This window comes from Rhinolophus hipposideros (genome assembly GCF_964194185.1).
Source record: "Rhinolophus hipposideros genome assembly, chromosome: 16".
In the NCBI taxonomy this organism is placed as follows: Eukaryota; Metazoa; Chordata; class Mammalia; order Chiroptera; family Rhinolophidae; genus Rhinolophus; species Rhinolophus hipposideros.
In genome coordinates, this window is record NC_138062.1 from 23173979 (window position 1) to 23198028 (window position 24050).

At 38.0% G+C, this 24050-nt stretch overlaps 1 protein-coding gene across 2 annotated transcripts in view; it reads left to right on the forward strand.

The window, feature by feature from the left end:
* Window positions 1-24050, forward strand: part of FHIP1A (FHF complex subunit HOOK interacting protein 1A) — a 198158-nt gene that overhangs the window by 102702 nt on the left and 71406 nt on the right. For both annotated transcript variants that reach the window (XM_081076751.1, XM_081076752.1), the window contains exons 3-4: window positions 10654-10885; window positions 21346-21972. In XM_081076751.1, the coding sequence (XP_080932877.1) occupies window positions 10784-10885; window positions 21346-21972 (729 nt within the window). In that variant the 5' untranslated portion in view covers window positions 10654-10783. The remainder of the gene's footprint in view (window positions 1-10653; window positions 10886-21345; window positions 21973-24050) is intronic.

A 24050-nucleotide genomic window follows, 5' to 3' on the forward strand; every position in this document is an offset into this window, starting at 1 on the left:
TGTTCAGTAGTAATTTTGAGTATTTGCATGGCTTGCCTAAAGCATTGACATTAGAACCTAATCTCTAGATAAGTTGCAATTCCGTTCCAATAGTAATGAGTCAAATCATCAATTTCTGGTAATCCCCCAGGGCATAGAATGGAAGTGAAGTATTATGCATATATGTATGTTAATATTATATAAAGTTATTCTTGTAAAAAAATGGAACTAGCCAAATTCTTCTTTTGCTTCCATGCCCTCTTTATAATGCCTTTGATTTTGGAAGTTAATTAGGTCTAAAGTGCAGGATGTTTTTGAGGGGAATATAGGAACCCTTGTTGACTCTTCCTGTTCATTGTTTTCTACCTGAAACACCAACTCTAGGGGGAAATAATGCCAAATGCGAAAGTTATCTGAAACAGAAGTTGATTTGAAGCAGTCTTTGATTTTCCTTTTCTTGCTTTTGCTTTCTCTTTCTTTCCCTTCTGTACAAAAGACATTGATACATACATGTTAATTTAGTGGAGAAGAGTTTTAATTAAAGAAGTGTAGATGGCCTGAAACCATTCAAGTCTATGCCAGTCACTCTAGAGGCTAGTGGAGATGAATTGAAGCAGAATATGGGAGCAGCATGATCTACCCCGTTGCTTCTGGAGGCTTATAAATGAATGCTGTCCTCCCCAGGAGGATCGCCTCTCTGAATGTCTGCTTAGGTGGTTGGCAGCCATCCAGTCAAGAAGCCATCTCTGTGACAGAGGAACTGCTTAATGTAAGTCGTTTCAGTGTTTAGTTTTATTTTTTGAAAAGACATCACAGTAAGTTTAAATTCTGGACCCCCAAGCAGAAATTAGAGCCTCCATTACCCTTTGTTAATTGCAAATTACACATGGCTTTTCTATTGTAGAGTCTCTAAAAAGGCAGCAACTAATGATTAGTATTTACATCTGTGTGCAGAGCTAGACTAGCGTGTGTGTACATGTACATGTGTGCGTTTCTGGCAGCGGGGGTGGGGTGGGAGGGAGGGAGGAGAAGGAGGGAGAATGCATTTCTCATTGAGGTAAAGCACTGCTCCATTCAGGGCTCACCAGTCTCATACCAAGCTCTGTTTCAGAAGTCCACAGAACCACACTTGTGGCAAAATGACAGCTTCAGAGCAATGAGATCTGCTGTTAATGAGAGCAGTATATTTAAAAGAGAAAGTTTAAGGAACTTATTTTCTAGTCCATAATGATCTTTGATTTTCAGGGCTAATGTTAGCTTGAAAGAATAGGCTTTGTACAAGTAGGAAAAAAATCCTGACTAAAAAAGCCAAATAATATGAAAAGGTATAGTGCCTAGTGATAAAACTGCTCAAGTATAACTACAGTCAATTGCAATGCTGGAAGCTGTTTTGATATGAGATATCTTCATAGTGAGCTATGTTTATTTTGACGGATTTTGTTTTTTCAGAGAGGTCCTTTAAAATTATCGAGGACCTTGGAGACTCTTGGAAAGGGTCTTGGGAAACTCCAGGGTTCATCAGCTACATTTGAGAACCACTGATCTTGACAAAGCTATAGTGATCGAAACAACATGGGTTTTTTTTTTGTCTTTTTTTTTTTTGAGTCTGTCCACAAAAACAGACTCATAGATCAATGAAGCAGAATAGAGAGCCAGAAATAAACCCACACTTATACGTTCAATCAACAACAATGGAGGCAAGAATATACAATAGGGAAAAGAGAGTCTCTTTGGTAAATGGTGTTGGGAAAACTGGACAGATAGGTGAAGAAAGAAAGAGAGAGAGGGAGAGAAGGAGAGAGCCAGAGAGCGAGAGAGAAAGAAAAAGAAACTGGACTACTTTCTTGCACCATATACAAAAATAAACTGAAAAGACTTAAATGTAAGACCAGAAACCATGAAAGTCCTAGAAGAAAACATAGGCAGTAAATTATTTGGCGTTGGGCTTAGAAATATCTTTTTGCATGTTTCCCCAGGCAAGGGCAACAAAAGTAAAAATAAACAAATGGGATAATATCAAACTAAAACGCTTTTGTACAGTAAAGGAAACCATTAACAAAATGAAAAGGCAGCCCACTGAATGGGAGAAGATAAGAAGATATTTGCAAATGATATATCCCATAAGTGTTTAATACCCAAAAAATGTAAAGAACTCATAGAACTCAACATCCAGAAAACAATGAGTTTAAACATTAGGCAGAGGAGAAAAAAATTTGGCCAGATCTTTAACTTTCCAAATTTCTAGAGCTTATAAAACCCGTAAACTTAAGGTAAACTGCATAAATTTAACCCAGTAAGTATTATTGTGCAATAACATTAAAATAAGCATTAAAAATGTGGTCCTGAAAGATAAGAGTACCACTCTTCTAAATTCTTTACACTTTCTCAACATCATTTTCATTCATATTTATTCCATTGGAAGGTAACTCATGTAAGTACAGATGTGGGTGGTTTTCCTTTGTGTGTTTTCTAATAAATACTTTCAAACATTTTGTGGTCATTATAATCGATTCAAATAGCATATTAAGGTACTCTTTTATCAGTACTCACACCCATCAGCCTATAATCATTGTGCAGGCTGTTTCCTTTCATTCTGAGGTGAAGACGAGACTTCAAGTACACTGTACGCATAATGGCTATACTTAAGCTGGACTTATTACGTACTTTCCTTTTGTTCAGGATTTTTTTCTTTTGTTACATTAGAAAGTGTTTTCGCTAAGTAGTTTATAAACATGGTACCAAATTCAAAAAGTGAAGAAAGGTGCACATGAAAAGCAAGTCTCCGTGCTTACTCTGTCCCCAGCCACCCAGGGCCCCTCTGTGGAGGCAACCCCCTTGGAGTTCTTGTGTATCTTCACAGAGATCATCGATGCATTTACAAGTATACAGAGTAACACATTCCTTTTTTTCCTTACACAGTGGTGGCAGCCTACACTTGCTGCTATGTACCTATCCTGGCAGTCTTTCCATATTAGCACATTCAGGGCCGCATCCTTTAAAACAGTCATGGCACAGTAGTCCATAATCTAGAAGTGCCATTGTGTAGATAGCTGGACTAGCTGATGGAGATATAGGATCTTTCCAATTGTTTACTACCTAAACAATTCTACAAAGGACGTCACTCTAGTTGCAGAGCTGCTTGTGGTTAAGAGAATGTGTCTGGGTCAGACCTCAGGATATCTGTGTGACCTTGATTAGATCAGCTCCTCCACATCTCTGTCCCTCTGGAAAGGGGAGTCTAGTCCACAGGATTGTGGAGAAGATGTAATAAGTTAATGTATTTAGAATAGTACCTGGCACAGACAAGTGCTCAATAAGCATCAACTTTTGCTGTTACTCTGGATGCAATTTTGTAAGGTGAAAGCGTATTTATAGGATAAATGCACAGAAGTGGTTTTGCTGATCAAATTTAATTTTGTAGGTAGAACACCAGTTTATGCTGTTACATGAGGTGCAGGAGTGCACCCATTTTTACTTACCATAAGTCACCTCTTGATGTGTATAAATCTGGACCTTGATTGTATACTATTGAGGCCCAGGTAGTTGTTGGTCAAGAGGGAGAGATTTCAAGTGAAAGTTTTCTTTCCCCTGAAAATTTTCAGTGCCTTTAGAAGATCTTAACTTTTTATCTTTATCAACACGATGTCTTCTCTTGATGATAAACTGATCATGGCAATAATACATATGTGAATGGTAAGCTACTTTAAACCAGTAGGTTTTTCTTAGGTACTTCTAGACTCTTTTACTTACTCATGGATGAGAAAATGTAGTCTTTGAAATCGTAGTACCATTTGTTAGAGGGATTATAATATTTCCATGTAAGGAAGTCTAACATTATTTTTATGTTTAAAAAAGATGTGAAATGAGGACTTCATAGTCTTAGGTTATCACAGAAGTGCTACTGTTACTCCACCTCGCTGAGGGTGAGATACCTGTATGAGTCAGCTCAAGGGCCTGTGGTTTCCTCCCTTTCCATCATGTTTATAGCACGAAACAGACACCCAGTTCTTCGTGGCCTGTTTCATAGACTGCTGACAGAAGGTGTTTACCCTGATCGGCATAGGATCAAATTCTAAGAGGCCAGGAAGCTGTTGACTTCTGAGCCTGTTGCTAAATTACAATAAATGCTAATCATTTTTTACCTCTGACAAGTCATCTTGCAGCGTTTTGGGTAGGAGTGGAAGTGCTTAGCCAGCCATGAAATTTATAAGGCACCTGAACTGATTATTATTCAAGAGCGTGATTACTCATCGTCTGGAACAACCCCAAGTTGCTGAAGCAGAACTATTGGTTACCTCTGAAGTCACAGAAGTCTTCCAACTATCTCTTCAGCAATACCTTCATAACTCGAACTGGCTATTAGCCTTTGTATCGGGACTCCTCGTGGTTTGACCATGAATGCATCTTTACAATGGCCTTTAAACTTTTATGAAGGCGGTCAGTTCATGAACCCTTTTTAGAATTGGCTAAAAACTATAGCCACCTCTCTTCAAAATAATATGCCCACAATTTATGAGACTCATGAAAAAAATATATATATATATTTATAAAATTTCAGTGTTACTTTACTCATTGCACTTAGTATGTCTTATGCCATGCATGGATGAAGGACATTTTCGAAAAGGCGGCTTTTCGAAGGTAATCATCACATTATTTTATACACTGCAGGTTACATATATGAAAATTTTGACATGAAAGTGTGTGAAAAATTGCTGGTAAGAAACTTATTCTGACTGATACAGGTATAAAGTCGGGTATTAGACCGAACAGGATAACTTCCCAGAGGTACCTACTTTTACAGAGAATACGACCAAGACATGTGGGTCATAAACAGGTTTTTTTCCCCAGGAACATTTCTTGAGAAGAACTTTATTAGTATGAGAAGGTTCTTAGAGAGATTCAGAGCATCTACCTTAAATCTCTGCTTTAAATTACTACCCCATAGAAGTTGTCAGATATCTTATCTCTGCATTTACCTTAGCTGAATTTTAGGGTTTTGAGGCAGAAGCCTTAAGTTGTCCCTTAATAGCTTCCAACAAAATAGTGATGTGAAAGCATGGTGACAACTACTAAGATTATATTGATTGATTGGGTTGTTGGGGAGACTTTCCCCAAGAATGATCCAGTTTTCATGTCTCAACAAATCACTCCATGTGTATAAGAAACTTTTCTTTTTAGTCACTAATGAGCTGATGTCTCAACATAATTTTCAAAAGCTGTAATTTTTACATTCCAAATCTTCGCCAGTAGGGATTTAGTTCCTTAAATAGCATTAAAAATCAAGTCCCCAAACAAATTTCAGGTATGAATTTGAATATTAATTAAAATTTTGCTTTTCCCTTTATTCTTTTTATCAGTCAGTTGCATGACACTTGAGTATGACCTAGTTGGCAGCCTGTTCAAGTGAAATTAAGACGTGAAACATGGTAGAATTATTTCGTGGCGTTAATAGTGTTCCATAATCTTGTTACTATTTTGAAGTATGCATTTATCAAAGCCTGAAACCATTTGGAATATACTTATTGAGAGAATTTTCTTTGTGCCCTTGTAATTCTTGAGAAGCTTTATGTGAAGTTTTGTGTGTGTTAACTGGTGACCTTCAACTTGGTGGAAACAAACAGGATGCTGCTTTCCTGAAATGATGGACAGTGAACAATAAATGAGCCAGAGCTGAACTATGGCAGATTGAGGAAGGCTCAGGACAAGGTCCAGGAGAGTGAGGGCTTTATTTTCCACAGCCCAGCATTGCCCTGCGATATGACAGCGAGACAGAAAAGGTAACTGGGTCACAGGCTTAGAGCACAGGGAGGATTTAGGTTTAATAGAATTTTATTAGGCCCTAAGTAGAGGTTGTCTGAGGTAGTTTGACCCAAAATGAATTCCCCCCCCCAACTATTCGTTATAACTGAGGGCACAGGGTTCCCCTCCTTCAATTGTTCCCAATATTTGAGGAGTCTTCACCCTTAGATGCAATTTTGCATGATAAGCACTTTTATAATAATAGACTTTTTATGTGTTTAGTAGCAGTTCATTCAGGGCATTCCAAAATGCATTCTAAAACAATGAGATTGTATACTGGCAGTTGCTCAAGAAGCAAACAAACCAACCACACATTATATTTGAGATGGTTGATTCCTGTACTTTGGGTTTCTCAAGTGAAATATACTTTAATCATGAAAAGCATACAGATAGAGTCCTATTTACAATTAGAATTCTTACAGATTTTTATACAATGGCCATTGTTCTTCTTTAATGATTATCTGATGACCCTTTCCCAATTAGTATAACATTTGCAATAAAGTACATAATATAATGACTTTTGAGCTGGGAGAGACCTAAGAAATAATCATTTAGTTCTAACTACTCACCTAAGTGAGGTTCCAAACCAAAAACCCCATATTTTTTACGCACGGTCTCACAGCTGATTAGAGCTAGAACCAGAATCCAAGGGTCCTGTCTCCCAGTTCAAAGCTGAAGTCTTCAAGTGGGGACTTGAATTTTTCCCACTTCCACAGTTGGAACTGAGCTTAAAAATTCTTAGCTTTTACCCTTTGGCCACCACTTTAAATCCACCTCAACTCTCGAACCATTTCCACAAACCAAGCAGAGAAATAAATATCAGGGAAGAAGAAGGAAAGCTGGGAAGGGACTTTGTCATGTCTTTCCATCAAGTTGAAAACATTGCTTCTGATTTGGTAACTCACTATAAAAATACTTGGCTTTGCTTTCTTCGTTGTTGTCGATAGGCCTTTCCTACCTGGGTTCTTCACCTCACCCTTTTTCTGCTCCTCTTGTTCCATCACATCCTTTGTTTTTTTTTTTAAATCTTTACATTCTCTATGTTCATTTGTTCCTTCCTATTAGGCCTGCAAATGTGATCCCTTTTCCTTAAGAAAAATGTTCTCTTGGCTCTATCTCTCCTTAAGGTGGCAATCCACTTCTTTCCCTTAAGGAATTTTTTTTAAATTTGTTATTAGAGGATATTATATTGAAATAAATAAAAGAATTGAAGGATGGTATAAGACTATATAAAATTAAATGCCAAAATATTTACATTGTAAGTTCAACCTGATAGTGAAAGAGGGATATATTAAAATATAGTCATGCAAGAAATATATTTCAGGGAAAAAATGTGATTTTGACACATTTATAGCTTTCCTAAGTATTATAGTTTTTGAAAAGAGTCTGAAATTAGATAAGATGTCTATTTGGGAATGAGGTTGAAGGAATTTTTACATTGAGGTGTGATTTAGATGACTAGGATCTAAGGTTTTATAACTATGTGGTATATTTTATAATTCTGTAATATGGAAGGATATGCTTATGCTTTTTTCATAGTCAACTAAAAGACATCATATATTTTCAAAAAAGGACAAATAACTGACATAAGAGTTATATGTATTTTTATCTGTGTGCAACAATAATTTAATAGAATTTTTCTTTCCTTATTGATGGGAAACATTTTATATGTAATATTGAGATATATAAATTGACTACCACTAAAGTCTTTGGAAATACTGTACTCAGTTCTTTCTTTGCAGTATGGGATCTGTGGTGATATATTCAGGCTACTTTATATGTATTTTGATAGCTCCTTTCTCCCACCCTCAGCCCCAGACCAAAAAACTCAAGAACCACACCACAAAACCACATGCAACCACTGTTGGAAGAAGAGTCCTTTGGGTATTTTTGGGTGTTGGTGGTTTGTTTGAAGAAAGAAAAAAAAATCACTCGTTATAGTCTGGATGGTTTCTAGAGCGCTCTCTCAGGCATGAAATTTGAGTGGATGTGCATGTGTGTATTTATGGGAAGAAGAGACTGAATGTGTGCCAAGAGTGGCAAACATCCCCAGCTTCAGTTACCTTAGGCTAAAGAGGGCAGAGGGCAAGAAAGGGGAAATGTCCGGTAATGCCATGCTCGTAACACAAGCACACACTCGAGTGACTACAGCCTTTTTTACCTACTCACAGCTTTTTGGCTTCGTTTTGTCCTTCTCTGTTCTTCACTTGGGACTTTTAGCTGTGATCTAAGAGCTTTTCATTCGATAAAAAGCTTGAAATGGAAAAAATGCAAAAAGAAAAAAAGGAAAGCCTGATAACAGGCAGATGCAGAACTATTTTGAAAACCTTGGTGCTTAAGGAAATATGTCCTTGTACATCTCTCATAAATATGGTGATGTCTCTTCCTTTCAGTTCAATGTTGCCCTGGGGACATGCCTGTGATTTAATACTGTAACAAGGGAATAAAAGAGAGTGGGAACACCCAGCTCTTTGGTCCCTGGGTGTATTAGGTAGTATTTGCATTTACAGGATCTTCTGGCATGGTATTCTCCCTTTTTAAACGTGGCGTGCTTGACTTGCTTGACATTCCTCTTTTCTCACCGATGTTCACTCGATGTTATGGTTTCTGTATTCATGACACATTTAGAGTCTTTTGGCATCTGCCTTAAAAGTGTGATCAGATCAGCATCCACCAAATGAGATGCACTTTTCTCAGTGAAGATCCAGATTCTTGAAGTGAATAGGGCCGAGGATTCTAGCCAGGACAAAGGAGAATATAGTTTTCTAGAAAGCACATCGGACTGGGAATCAAGAGACATTCTGTTTCCATCAAAACGAACTTGTCAGTTTATGACCATAGCTAAGATATTGGTCCTGTTTATCATGTAGTCTTACGCTCTGAAAAGATTGCATGTAAAGGCCCTTTGAGAACTAACTTCAAGAAACTTAGAGAACGAGTGTCTAATTTTGATTCGGAGGCAATTGGCATGATGTATGTTCCCCTAAGCCTTTGAAAAGGAATCTGAGAATCCTTGGGCTGGAAGGCATCTCAAGTCTTCTTAGAATCAAAGGAATCAAAGTTGTCTACTTTTTCAACCTCTGGGATAACCCCAAAATTCTGCCTTTCCTCATAACATCACTATATCATCTGAATAAAAGACCTGGACATTTTCACAGAAATAGTATGTTTTGGACAATGAGGAAATTGAGTCAGAACTTGTTTGATCTCTTATCACTTAAAACAAAGCTGCACGCGGAAATGTTATCTATAAGGGCTAGTCTGGTAACCAAAGTGAGGTGAAGAGGCTGGCGGTGGGGTCATAGGGAGTGGTGGGGACGGTGGGGGCCATGGGGACTGGGAACACGTACCTGCCTGTGTGAGTCGGCCACTCCTAATTTTTAAAACACCAGATGGGTCGGATAAAACGTGCGTCTCAGTGGCAAAGGGCCGTGGTTGGCAGTGAATAATGTCTTACTGAAAACAACTTTGTATTATTCGCAATTATACATTGGGGAATTCACCAGTTTAAATAGTACAATATAGTCATAGAAGACATATCCAAGCTGTTTCCCTCAGGCACGTAGTATATACAGCTCTCTGTCTAACAGGGCTTCCTCTTCTTCAGTCCTTTTATTCTCCTTAGAAAGTGTTTCTTTCCTCAGAATTATTAATTCTTGCAAGTATTCTCTCTGTGTGTGTATATATATGTATATATAATCCTTTAATGTTGAATGGTTGGCCTCTTACCCCTAACGGAAGCACTTGTTTTGAATATTCCTTAACTATTTTCCAGTGTTTAGTTTCAAAGCCCACAAAGAACTTGATCCTTAAGTCTAACCTGAATAATCACCTTACGCCCCCTTGTCACATTTATTGTTTGTAGGAGGAACAGATGATCAATGTTTTTTTTTTTTTTCTTTGACACTACAAATCTGGAAATTTTCTCATGGATTTTCTTTTCTAGTGCTCTAATAATTACAATGTAATTATTTTTCTCTAACTCTCTCCAATCTGTACACTAAAAAATAATATTTTGAACAATACCCAGTCCTTTTTTGAGTTGATCAAGCTGGAGAGATAACACCATTATCTCAGTTCTTCTATCAGAGTTAGGACCACACAACTGGATCACAGCCATTGCATACTCTACGACCGCACTATCTTTTTTTCTCCCTACTGGGAGTCTGTTGTAGTCCGACTTTCTTCGTATTTTAGCCACATAATTCATTTTTCATTTGTAAGTGTGCTATCTTGTACTCACACCTAGAAAGCACAATCTTGTTTTTGATGGATCATTTCTATCTCTGAATTGTCAAGGTTACTTGGAATTCTATTATTTTTCACGAAATCCAAAAATCTTAACTTTGTTTGTAGCCACAAAATGACCAAGAATGTTTTCAATTCCATCATGACAGTCATTGATTAAAAAAAAATATAACTTCAGTGATGTTGAATCGAGGAGTCTGGGTGCTGTTTTATAACTACCCCAGTTGCATTGCGCCATTTATTTCTGTCACTATTAACTAATGGTTTTCCTGTTTCTGGATGTTTTTGAACTCTACAGATATTGGCATCATAGTTTCTTGATTATAGAAACTAGATTTGGATGATTTAGAATTATAATCCTGGGGGTTGTGGTTGGTGGTAGTGGAGAGAATAAACCCAATAATTGTTTAATTTATGCATGTAGGTTTGGTAGCATCATTATTTTATTTTTTTAGTAGCAAAGTGAGAGAAAATAGGGAAGACTTTAGACTGAGTAGCAATGTCTATTTTATAGATATTTTTTTTCTGCATTGGACTTTGAGAATGTCTGTGCTTTGATTTAAATTTGATAGTGTCCTTTTAATGTATGAACATAATGAGATGTCTTTTTTGTTGTTGTCATTACAGGTTTTGGAAAGTGACAATGAAATGTGAAGAAGTTCCATTTCTAATGTGATACTTGAAAGTTAGTGACTGCCTGCCAAATTTCCATGAAAATTAAATATGACTTAGAAGCATTGATTTATGACGGTTTATCATGTCATCGGTTGCAACAGGAAGCAAACTCCAGCAGGCTGTGAGCCTGCAGGGAGTTGACCCAGAAACTTGCTTGATTGTATTTAAAAACCACTGGGCGCAGGTAATGTATGAGTTTCACCTTCTCTGCTGGTCTAGGTAGCCCTACAGGCCTCCATCACACTTTCCTACCTCTGTGACAGGTAACAGGCTTCCAGAAACATAGGAAAACCCTTTTAGGTATGAAGAAAATCAACTTTCTCTTCTTGCTTCCCTAGACTAGGTAGCTGATTAAAACCCATCGTTTTTACAAAAGCAACTAGGGACCCGTATGTTCCTCAGATGTTTTTAGAAAAACAGCAGTTGGACTTATAGTGACTTGGGCATCACTTTCAATATACTTGACCATGGTTACATCCTCTCTCTTTCCCTCTCCCTGATGATTTCCATCCAGACCTTACCCTCTAGCATTACTAACGTACATTTTTGTTAGATATTTACCAAATGCTATGCTGAATACTTCAAATGCCTTATGTCATTTAATCTTTTCCACAAACCCATAAGGCAGTACTATTAGCTTCCTCATTTTACAGATGAGGGAATGGAAGATTATACACGTTAAGTGACTTGCTTGAGGTTATAGAACTACTGATTTCCAAGCAAGTGCTTAGATCTTGATCCCTCGACCTCTGTGCTCCACCATTTTTCAGGCTGGTAGTCCCTATGTAATTTCACGAAAGAAGATGTATCTGAATTCATTACAAACCTGATTATAAAAGTTTTTTTGGTTATTCATCTTGACTACTCTGTGACTCTTCTCTGATCTGCTGGCATGGATAATTAAGGGTTGAATATTCAGAAAATTTACCAGCTCACCCCTTTCCTAAGGGAATTTACAAGCAGTAAAATAAATAAAACTGGCATTCTTTACTACTTGTTCAACATTACATTCCCCAGGTGAGCTGGTAAGCAGCTATTTATGTGACAGATTTTTAATGACTACCCAGTTCCTTCCTGTGGCCGGAAACAGCACATGGATTAAAGCACTGAGCCTGTAAATCACAGCAATTATAGGGCACATGGTTTAGATAAAAAACAAAATCAATTCTGCTCTGGGTCATTTATACTTTGTAGCTTCTTGTCACTATCCAGTGTAAAGCTTCCAAAATTGTTTATTCGTATCCCATTCTCTGACTTTTTACCATTACAATATGGGTTTCCTCTGGAAATTAAGGGTACATCTGCTTTAGCAAAGGGAAGAAAATAGTTCAGGAGTTTTCCTAGTAATAATTACTCTTGGCTTTGTAGTTTTACAAGGATTTTAAAACCTTGGCTCCAAAGTGGGTTGGTGAACCATGAGGAATGTGCCTAATAGGCTATATTAGAGGACTATATAGAGGAATATTTTAAAAGGTTTATTTCTATCTTTATCTTTTAAAAACTTCTGCTTTGTGTTTATAATATAGACATAATATATTCATTTATTAGTATGTGTATATTTATTTATACTCATTTTTTTAAAACTGGTCAGAAGGCACAGTCAGATGTTTTATGTTGAGAACAGTTTCAACATCAGTTATTTCATTGGGCTGAAGAAGTCTATCATTCTAGTACGTATTCTTTGCGCTGGGCCCTGTTTGGTTCATTTGTTTGTGTATAATACCTTTGTTTGTAATCATTCCTGCTGGAGTATCTGTGTGTGATCCATTTAGTATTCTGTACCACTCTTCAAAGACACGATATATCATCATCCTCTTGATTTACATAGATGGTAGATTATTTGTCCTTTCAGACTTTCTCCTGGGCAAGGTTTCTCTAAAGTTATTGGGGTCTTGTTAGAGCGTCTCAATTCAGGAAGGTATAAATACTCTTTCACATTGGTGAAGGAGTAAATACTGGTCCCAGAATCATATTATTCATTTCCATATGCAATATGAATGACTTCAGCATTATCAGACATTTTAGGTTATCTGAAGCATAGCACCCACTATTTAATGCAGACAAACATTGAGTTGAGAGTAAGGATAACTTTGTCAGAGGGAATGGTGTTTAGTTAGTAAATAAATCCTTTTGTAAAATGAGGGCACTCTTGGTCTTGTTTCAGCCACTTATTTAACTTTGGGCAAGTTTTTTCCTGTTTAGTCTTGACTTTTCCTTTTTAATAAACCTGGAAACAGCCCAGTCTGTCTACTTTCAAAGGCTCTTGAGGGGCTTTCTGTTACCTTCGTGAACCAAACTACTGTTTGAAGAAATGCATGTGGCTATCAATGTGATTAGATTAGTATTAAATGCAGATTTACTGAGCCCAAACTTCAGATCCATCCCAGTAGGCATCACAGGTGGGATGTAGGAATGTAATAAGCTTTGGTCTTGGCCTTTAAACAACGTATAAGCTAATTTGGGTTACACTGTGACATACATTATTATAAAATGAATAGTAATCATTGTAAGAATTAAGGGAAGGGACTGTTGTGGATGGAAATGGCCTGGGAAATGGAAGACGTAAGATTTGCTGGCATGTCTGTGAGAATCAAAGTTCATGACAGAAAGGAAAAGAACATTTTAGAGAAGGGATATTGGAAACAAATGCTCAGCTTTGACTTTTTTGGATGGCAAAAAAGGTGGGGAAGTCAGGGCAAGGCAAAGATGTGGGGTTAGGTGTGAGGTCAGTATGAAACCTTCAGTTGATCAGAATAAAAGCTATTTGTGCATTGTTTTGGAGTTTCATTCATTACCACTTTTTTTTATAAGTTGTTCAGCTGAAGGTGGATGAAGAACAGTTGCAAAGGAAATGAGCTAAAATCTGACATAAGCGTCTGTGACTTGTGTGACTGTATCCCCTGGATTCCCCTGAGGCAGCCCAAGAAAACCTGTAAGGCTGGTAAGAAATGCAGCATAGACAGAACTGGGTGACAACATTTTATTTGCTGAAATGTTTCATTAGCTGGCAAGTACAACACTTTTTTATCCAGAGTGCTTCTGTTTGTTAGTAGACTTCAGTATAAATTTAGCATCATCAACATATATTTGACAGGTTCTGTTCTACTGTTTACTAAGTAGCTTCTTTCGCAGACCTTGAATTAAAAAGCACACTTTGATGGAGGAGGATATTCGCCTACCCGCCTACACCTTGCTGTCTGCCAGGAATCGCTAGTTATTACAACCACCCATCACCCAAGGCAGTCAGCCTGTAATTCAGGACAGTCTAGGGGAGAGCTTGAGCGGCCCAGGAGTGCACTTGAGTTTCCACACTGTTCCTCTTGGTACAGTGATCCCGGAACATCCCCAGAATAGTGCCATAGTGGACGTTCAGGAGTAGTTTAATTCCTGATAGTGACCCTGAGAATCCAGGCTGTAGGAAGTAGATCTGGCCTTTACTTCCTCTCACCTGAGATGCCATCTTGAACCATTAATTGCCAGAGCAATGAGTCTAACACCCAGATCTGACTGGATCATTCCTTTAGTTGGACATTTCAGCGGCATCTGGCCAGCTGCAGATGAGGATGGCACATAGGGTTCGTTATGTCCCGGCCTCTTTCACTCCTCATTTCTCTTCTAGTCTCCAGAAATGTAAAATTACTTGGAGTTCTTAGCCACCCTCACTCCTGGGCAGAGGCATCATGCTATTTTAATGCCTCTCTGCCTTAGGCACTGCCTCTTCTTTCTGCCTGGAATATCTCTCCCCCTGGTTAAATGCACCTCCTTTCGTAGGACTCATTTGGGGCATCATTTCCTCTGGTAAACCTTCTCTTTGCTCTTTTATGCTCCCACTCTGCTCCAGCAGCCTCCTGGGGACTCTTTTCACTCTTATACCGAGCACCTCTTATTAAAATTACATGTACAGTATCTTCTTCCCAACCGCACTACTAGCCCATCATGACAGAGACCATTTGCAGTTTACCTCCATCTCCAGTGCCAAGAAGATTGTAAGCATACGAGTATTGCAGATGTTCAATAAACTGTTGAACTGAAAGACAGGAAATATGAAATACAATTTTAGAAAAGCTAGGTGACTTAGAATACAGCTTTGAACATACACTGCTATTAAAACATTTTATAATTTGCTACTAGTAAGATTTTTGAATTTGCATGTAATGATCAGTGAGGAGAGAGAGAGGGAGAGAGTGTGATTTTCAGTCTATAAGAACAGTTTATAGTCTAGGACACTGTTGTTTTAACCTCCTGTTTTTGCTTCTTTTGAATGGAAGAGAGAGCAAGAAGTAAGCAGCATTGGACAACCAGATAATAAACTATCAACTATATTGCTATGGGAATTAAACCCTCCACACTAGCTATTCTTTCTGGCACAGTTGCACTTTGTGAAGCATCATGAACCTTGCTCTAGTCCTTCTCTATCCTCTTCTTTCAAGTGTGGAATCAGTATTAGTTATGTACTTAGAGCCAGGAGAACAGGAGTGAAGGGTTAAAAAAATCAATCCGCAATGCACATTTCGTTGTGCTTCTTGTTAGTTAATAGCCCAAATCGTCTCCTTACCACCCTCATTCTGCAAAAGTTAGCTGTTATACAATTTTTTTAAAGCTAACAAAATTTCAGTGCTCAAATAGAGTAATGGTGATGGATGAAGAAAAGCCAGCGGGTTGAGAGTAGCCTTTTTCTTCTTGGAGAGGGGATAGGGGTAGGAAACACTGAATCATCTAGGTTAGTTCATTAAGTCAAATGTCTTACACAAAACTGTAATGAAAAATAGATCATATGTTCTAAGTATAGTACCTTGTGTAGAGCTACAAGTAGCCTGACTATTAAAGAAGTATAGCAGTTCCACATGGATTTGAGATGTGCATTTCAATCTCGTCTCCATGACACTCATTCTCTTGTTCTGTTCATCTTTATTCTTTGATCTGTGTCTTATCTGAGATGAAATAATAGAAATTAAGTCAAGTCTTTGAGAGATGAAAAGTTGGGAAGTATTAGAGAACTCTGATTAATATTCTTAGTAAAGTGACAATTGTTAACATTTAAAAAAATTCTCTCTCTCTTCTCAGCTTTGCAAGTAACCCTAAACATGGCAGTAGAAAGTAAAGCAGAACAAAAACTGTGCTTCTTTAGAAGGCCAAGATGTAAACTCGTGACTCTCAAGTGGTTGAATGTGTTGAAATGTCACCAACTCTCCCACTGTGCACTCGGTGATAAGTCTGTTTTTTCTGTGGTTGAAATTATAGTGTTCTCTGGAATATTATTACATAGATCACTACTCTAAGTCCTTTCCCTAATACCTAAATTAAAAAATATATATGCCTAACTTAGGGTTAGTTTATGTCATTTTATTAACTGCAGCTCCTACCACATTTCTGCAGTAAATACTAGACAACCTTTGGTTCCGAGGGGGTATGGCATGTAGATGTAGCTCTGGCTTTGTCCTGTTTTATCCCAGAATTAAATAAGTCTCTGGAGTTGACGTTAAAGAACTTGTGCAAGAATACATATATTAGTATTTTATTTTATCTTAATACAAAAAGAAATGACTCAATAAAGGCCCCCCATGAGAATAGGTGTGCAAGGAATACCCCAGATTGAAAGACATAGCTATTAAGTAATGAATAAAGAAATGGATGGAAACTTACTTTTGTTGTAGTCATTTGGTACTTTTGTTGTAGTTATTTGGTTTAAGATCTCTAAATCCTGCACTTCTTCTGTGTGATTGAAAATGTTGCTTAATAACTTTTTAAATTTTTTCTACGATGCCACTTTAATGTAGCATTCCAAAGGATTTGGAAGGTATGGGTTTTACTCATGTGAGATAAGTAGGCTCTAATCAAAGTAGCAAATGAAATTCTCCATTGATACATGCGTGTATGTATCGCATAGAATAATAGGTAGATGGAGTCAAAGCTAATCTGAGAGAGAAACGTTTGTGTTTATCATGAAGAATAATCATTTGTCATCTTGAGGTGTGATTATCTGATACATGTAGATCTTTCATTCTGAAAGCATTTGAGCTTCCTATTTAGAATGTGTAAATATTTGAAATTCAGGGCCATTGTTATTGACTGATGGAGGCCATCATTAGAGCTAAAGATAGGAGAGCTGATTCCTTAATGAAAGATACTATTTGTTCATATTATTTAGTCCCAATAATCCTCAAATTTAAAGTCAAATGACTTTGAAGATAGGTTAAATTTTAGTTAGTTTGGTCAGATAATTTGTATGCTGTTGTTCACACTATTGATTTTTTTTTGTACATTTCTTTTTCATTTTGGTGTTTTTTTTTTTTTTTGGTCCTTTTCATTTTTATTTTTTGTGTGTGCATTTCTTTTTAGAATTGTAATAACTTACAAGTGGATCTATCTGTATGTGATCTGGGCTCATTTTATATATATATATATATATATATATATATATATATACACACATATATATATATATATATATATATATATATATATATATATAATCAGCTTGTATTTGTTAAAGTTTGTAGATCAACAATGCCTAATTATGATCCCCAAAACATTTACAGTGCTATTTTTTATCTCAGCTGATTTACTCACTTAATGAGTGTGGGCTTTGTCAGGAGTTGATTAGTTTCTTAAATGATATTTTCAGCCTAGTGAAGTGAACTTGCTCAGTAAAGAAAATATTTACAAAGTGTATTTTGCTTGCTTTCTCTCTTCTCTGCTTGGATCCCTCTAGCTCCCTTAATTGGGTTTTATTTTCCCCTGAACTGAATCCCTGAGACTGAAAGACTGAGAGGATATATTGCCAAGAAGGAGTCAGGGATGGGAAATCGGAGGCAAGGCTGAACGTCTAAGATACAGGATATGATCAGAGAATGGGCTGGGCCTGGGGAAGCCACAGTGAACAGCCTGGGATCCTGGGTCCATAAGACTGGAAGGTCAGAGTAGATAGACAGGTGAAACTAGGCAATGAGTAGAAATCAGGGACTAGAATACTGGAGATTGATGGGCCCAAAAGGAAAAAATCATGGAAGTCCAGATCACATCAGAAATCAGTCTACAGAAACTGCAAGAACTGTGACACCATCTGGGCAGAAAACTTGGGACACAGATCAGTGCTTCGACCTTTCTGCACAAGCTGTGCTCTAGCCAAGAAGGCTGTTAGCACTTCTTATCAGGATAGAAGTCAGGCCCAGGGTGTGGGCCCCTGAGCCCACTTGTAAAACCAGGTCATGGGTGTGTCTGCCTGGAAGGGAAAGGGAGGTAGCCTGGGAGGGTCCTGACACCTAAGGAGAGAGATTAAGAACATGTGACGACGACACAGGCATCATAATCTATACTTTGCTGAGCGTTGTGTATTCCATGACTCACACACCCGTCTTCCGGGCGGTGAAACCACCCTGGCCGGAGCCGGGAGGGCGGAAAGGGCTGCCAGTGGGTCTGCTGTATTCCAGATGATCAACAAACCGTGTATCTCCACGGGGGACTTTAGCTCTGCTCTCATGTTTCTCTGCCCATTAACCCAGAAGGCAGTGGAGAAGAGCTACTGTGCAGAGGGTGAAGATGCTTCCACTAGCAGCTGTTAAATAGTTTGCATTCTAGATAAAAATCTCAGATCTCTGTTTTAGGTTTTTTCATAGCAAAAAATATGGTAGGTCTGTTTGCAAAGAAATACATTGAAATAAATAATGAAGATTAATCATAGGAAAAATATAAGCTGTGATCATGTAGTTTTGGTGTTTATTACATATACCAGCGGTGCCAAAAAGTGTATACACATTTTAAGAGATGCTATCTATGCTCAAGCAATAGTTCACCATACTCAGAAGTGTCTGGACGCTGATGGTAACCACTTTGAGCACCTCTTGTAATTGCAGAAGTCAAACGTGGCTTGTATTCGTCTTCCGTTATGTGTACATATTGAGTATTACAATTATTACAGTTTTTTCCTTTCTTAAAATGTGTATTCATTTTTGGGGCATCTCCTGTATACATTTAGATATATAATAAATATTTACATGCATGTATATAATATAAATACATATACATATGTGTAAATTTACATTGCTTAGATATTTCTGAGAATTAGGAGGTTTCCAATTATTCATTATTTTTAACTCAGTATTTTGGTCCTTTTAAAAATATTAGTACAAAATTACTTCGTCTACTTTTATTTTTATTTACATTATGAAATTAGATCAATTTATAGGAAAGAAGAATTAATTAACCTTAAAACATTATTTATATCTTTTCAGACTCACTTCTAATTATGCATCTGTGGGTCAGTATATTTAGTTTATAACTTAAATTATTTCATGTATACATTTGCAAGTACTTATATGATTCACTTAGTGTTTATTTTTAATACCTTTATTGCATGGTGATGTAACTTTTTGAGTTTGTCATTCTCTTATTCTTGATTATTTGGGTCAATAATATTTTTATTTTTCACTATTGAAATTATCATTGGTGTGAACATTTTTTAACAAATTATTTTTGGGTTGTTTCCTTCAATCATTTTCTCCAAAGTGAGATTAACAAGTCAAAGGGCAGAAACCATTTTATAGCTTCTGTTACGTATTGCCAGATTCTTTTCCGGAAAGACTGAGTTAATTTGTGCCACTATCAATGTATAATGAACAGTCCCAATTTTAGACAGTTTACACAGTCTGAGCACACATGACAAGTGTAATTACGTTTCTACCCCAAGGCCTAGCTGTGTAGCTGGCTCTCATAAGTAAACTCAATATGTGGACTTTGAAATTATTGAACTGATAAAGTGTGTCGTTAGTTTGTTCTTCAGAACGTGGAGCCTTGAAGTCAGGGCTTTTGGGCTGGAGATTGTGCTGTTTTGGGGTGGAGCCCTCTTTGGCACCTGTGGCTCTGTGATCTTCCTCTGTGAGATGTCGTCAGGCCAGAGCAAAGGGGAAGGAGGACACCCGGGTGCCAGCATTTCTGCCAGCAAGGTGGTCAGGCCTTCAGGGAATTCTGGACGGCTTCTTGGAGGTTGGGGGGAGTCGGAGCACTCTGGCATCTAGCGTGCAGAGAGATGCACTCTGGCATCTGCCAGCAAGGTGGTCAGGCCTTCAGGGAATTCTGGATGGCTTCTTGGAGGTTGTGGGGAGTCGGAGCACTCTGGCATCTAGCGTGCAGAGAAGGAGGGTGTATGTCCTGTGGGTGAATTGGGCCCACTGGTCACTGAGCCAGGCACCTCCTGGGAAGCTGCTAACTGAAGGCTTTTCTCATTGAAAATGTCAACCGAAAGGTGTTGGGTGATTTTTTCCCTTTGTGACAACATTATTAATTTTATAATGGAAGTTGATAGAAATTACACATTCTGTAGAATTCTGTTCCTTTGTGACAGCATTATTAATTTTATAATGGAAGTTGATAGAAATTACACATTCTGTAGAATTCTGTTCCTTCTATAAGGATATTACTTGCCTGGTCTATAAAGACCCCCTTGCCCCGTGTCTGATGGAGGAACAACACAGACCTTATCCTGAGAAATGAATTCCCGTCATTGCTCTCATACATGCTGACATAGCACTGTACCTTTGCCAGCTTCCCCAGTGACTTGCAAAAATTCTGTAACCTAAATACAGAACATGTAACAGCATGTTACAGAACTGGGCAGGAGGGTACTGCAAAAGACAAACATTTGATATAGCATGCAGTTGAGAAAGGCAAAAAGGAACTAAGATGAAGTTAAGATGAAGTTATTAAGATGAAGTTATCAACGTTTGATTGAAAACATTTGTTTGAAAAATTATCAGGTGTCTATATTTTAAAGGAAGTAAATTGAATGAATATTATCATCAAAATTCCAAGACATAAAGTTACATGGAAGTTGAGATATAAGATTGTTTCAATTTCCAGGTCCCAAACTAGAAGTCAGAGAGAGATCGGAAGCATTCAGAGACCAGCAGTAATACGGGAGAGAAACACCAGAGCTGTCACATGACCTAATTAGGGATTTATTCATTTTTTTACTGTCATTTGGTTTCCTTGTGGTGGTAAAATATATATAACAAAGTTTGCCATCTTAACCATTTTTAGGTATACAATTCAATGACATTGACAAGGTTATGCAACCATCACCACTAATTCCAAAACTTTTTTATTACCCCAAACAGAAATTCTGTGGCCTAGGGATTTGTTTCCTAATTGGTTATCTCAGAACATTTTCTGGCTTAAAGAAATAGAGAGTCCAAAACCTTCATTGTTTTAGTTTCAACATATGCCGTATGTTAGGGTTGATTCTGCCAGGTATGTGTCTTCTGTTTATCAGCGTCCTTCCTAACATGGCATGTGTGGTGGAAGAGGGTGCCCATCTCACATATCACTTAGAGTTTTTCATTTCGCTCAGTAGTCTTTGGGATGATTGACCCAGGAATGCATGTAGCTTAATTTCCATAACCATACTACTTTCTTTGACAGGTTGCCCAAATTTATAACTATTATAAATGAGCATCTTTAAACATCTTCTTTCTATAGTTTAACCCCTTTATTTTATGAGAGAGAGAGAGAGAGAGAGAGAGAGAGAGAGAAACAATGCTCACATATACCTCATCGTGGGCCATGGCTCTTGCATTTTCTGTGAAGATTTGGTACAGTCGGTGATGTGTTTTTGTCATTACGATAAACAGGTGTTTGATTTGGTTGCAGGTTGTAAAGATCTTAGAGAAGCACGACCCCTTGAAGAACACCCAGGCAAAATATGGATCCATCCCTCCAGATGAGGCCAGTGCTGTGCAGAATTACGTAGAACACATGCTCTTCCTGTTGATTGAAGAGCAAGCCAAGGATGCCGCCATGGGGCCGATTCTGGAATTTGTGGTCTCTGAGAACATCATGGAGAAACTCTTCCTTTGGAGCTTGAGACGGGAATTTACGGACGATACTAAAATCGAGCAGCTAAAGATGTACGAGATGCTGGTCACGCAGTCTCATCAGCCTCTGCTGCACCACAAGCCCATTCTGAAGCCCTTGATGATGCTGCTGAGCTCTTGCTCAGGGACAACCACCCCGGCTGTGGAGGGGAAGCTGGTTGTCCTGCTCAATCAGCTCTGTTCCATCCTTGCCAAAGATCCATCCATTCTGGAACTCTTCTTCCACACGAGTGAGGACCAAGGGGCGGCCAATTTCCTCATCTTCTCCCTTCTGATTCCTTTCATTCACCGAGAGGGGACAGTAGGTCAGCAGGCCCGGGATGCTCTGCTTTTCATCATGTCCCTCTCTGCCGAGAACAGCATGGTGGCCCATCACATTGTGGACAACACCTACTTCTGCCCAGTAAGTCCCTCCCACTGCATGTTTCCCTGCACTCCTCTTTTCCTCTCTTATGCTAATGATAAACACCGTTTTCTTCCTTTCCAGCAACTTGTATTTGACACCTTCTATGGAAAGATGTTTAGAGGAAATCTTTTGGAGGGAGCAGGGCAATCCTAAGTTGAGATGCTATTTGGCTGAGCAGTGTCAGCTCAAAATAAGGCAACAGAGGAAACTGTATGTGTTACCACGTCTTGGTTCATTTCTGTTGAGTTACAAACTATTTTAGGTTTTCCCAAGAGCATATCCTGAGCGATCGGTAAGGCCTGCACTTTCTGTATTTGCAGCTTTTCAGGTTGATTTTGCACCAACGAATCATGGCACATGAAGAGACCCTTCACAGCTGGTTATACAAATTAATTTGTTTCTCAGCAAAATAATGACCATAATTATAGATACAAAAAAAATTGTAGATACTGATTTTATTTTAAAAAATAAATACATATTTACAGTTTGAGGCAGCAAGAAATACTCTACTCTATATAGTTTCTTAATCATTGGTATGGTGAGAAAGAAAGGGTAAGATCCTTTGCAGATGTTGGAGTAGCCCAGAAAATAATGGGAGCTGTCTGGGACTCTTAAGATGCCGTAGGGCTCGGGTTATTTTTTTGGAGTTAGTGTTGTCTTTGGAAGGGGCATTGATTGATTGATTGATTGGAAGGGGGATTTAGATGACAGATTTATATCTTCTTCTGGTTTTTCAGTTATGTTGGGCAACAGCTATTTTTATTTTCCTACGTGAGTGAATAGTTCTAGCTTTTTTCCATTGTCTGGTCTTTTTACCACTCATCTCATTATATTTTTTTATAAACTATATTGCCTTAAATATGCCTGATTCTGCTGGAATAGTGTTTTAGACCATTAGTGAGTTTTTCTGGAACAAGCCAGGCAAGTTGCCACAAGTTGCCACAAGATTCATTGTTAATTAACACTACATGGGTATTTCTTGACCAGGGTGAGGGCACTTAGAGGACATTTAGAAATGTATGTGGGGTGTGTTTGGTTGCCATAGGGACATGGGGTGGCCAAGGTGAGAGATCAACAGGCACTTAGTGTGCAGAGGCCAGGAACGCTTAATATCCAGTAGTTTGTGGAGTGAACAGTAAAGACCTGCTCAAAATGCTAATAGCAACCCTAGTGAATAACATACTGTATGTTGCTTTGAGGTTCAAAAGCAGTCATCTCCTTTATACTACTGAATTTCTATTTTTACTAATAAACCAGGGTTACCTAGTGTCTGGTGAATATTTATTTCAGGGCAAAAAAAATCAGCAAAATATTTTGAAAAATAGAATTTCAGTTAAAAAATTAAGAGTACCAGTTATCTCTTTTCTTCTGTGTTCTGGCCAATGGAATAAAAAATTGTACAAAGATTGATAGTCAGATGGAAAGTGAAGAACTGATTCCATTCATCTGTGCCAACGTATCAAGTTTCCCTTTCTCTGAGCTCCCTCAAAAAAAAATGTTTATTTCCAAATAAGCTTCTACCTCCACGACGTTGCTCCTATCCAGCTCCCATTTTCATTCTCATTCCTCACACACTTGTTTCTACACCCTGTGTGTCTCCCTTACTTCCTCAGTGTCTCCCACACTCACCCGTCTTACACTATCAGATTAAATTCCTAAAAGAATTCTGATTTTGCTGTGTTAGTGCTCAGATTTCTTCAGGAATGCTCCAAACTGGATATAGCAATTATGGTAGGCGGACTAATGCTCTATGGCCCGCCAAAGCTGTGAACATGGCTAGTAAGAGACAGGGTCAGGATTTGAACCCGGGCAGTCTGACTCAAGGACCCGGGTGCTTGACCACTACCTTGTACATAAATAACATAATATCTAGATTTCCTGTAAAGCACAACCATAAAGAAAAAACTGGAATTAAGGACAAAAAAAACACAGATTGGGAGATCTGTGCAATACACATAAATAACTACAAATGTTTGGTACTCAAAATACACAAAAATATTTGTAATGCTACAAATTAAAAGAAAATGATGAAACAACTCTTGAGAAAAAAATGGGCAAAGGATTTGATCAGACAA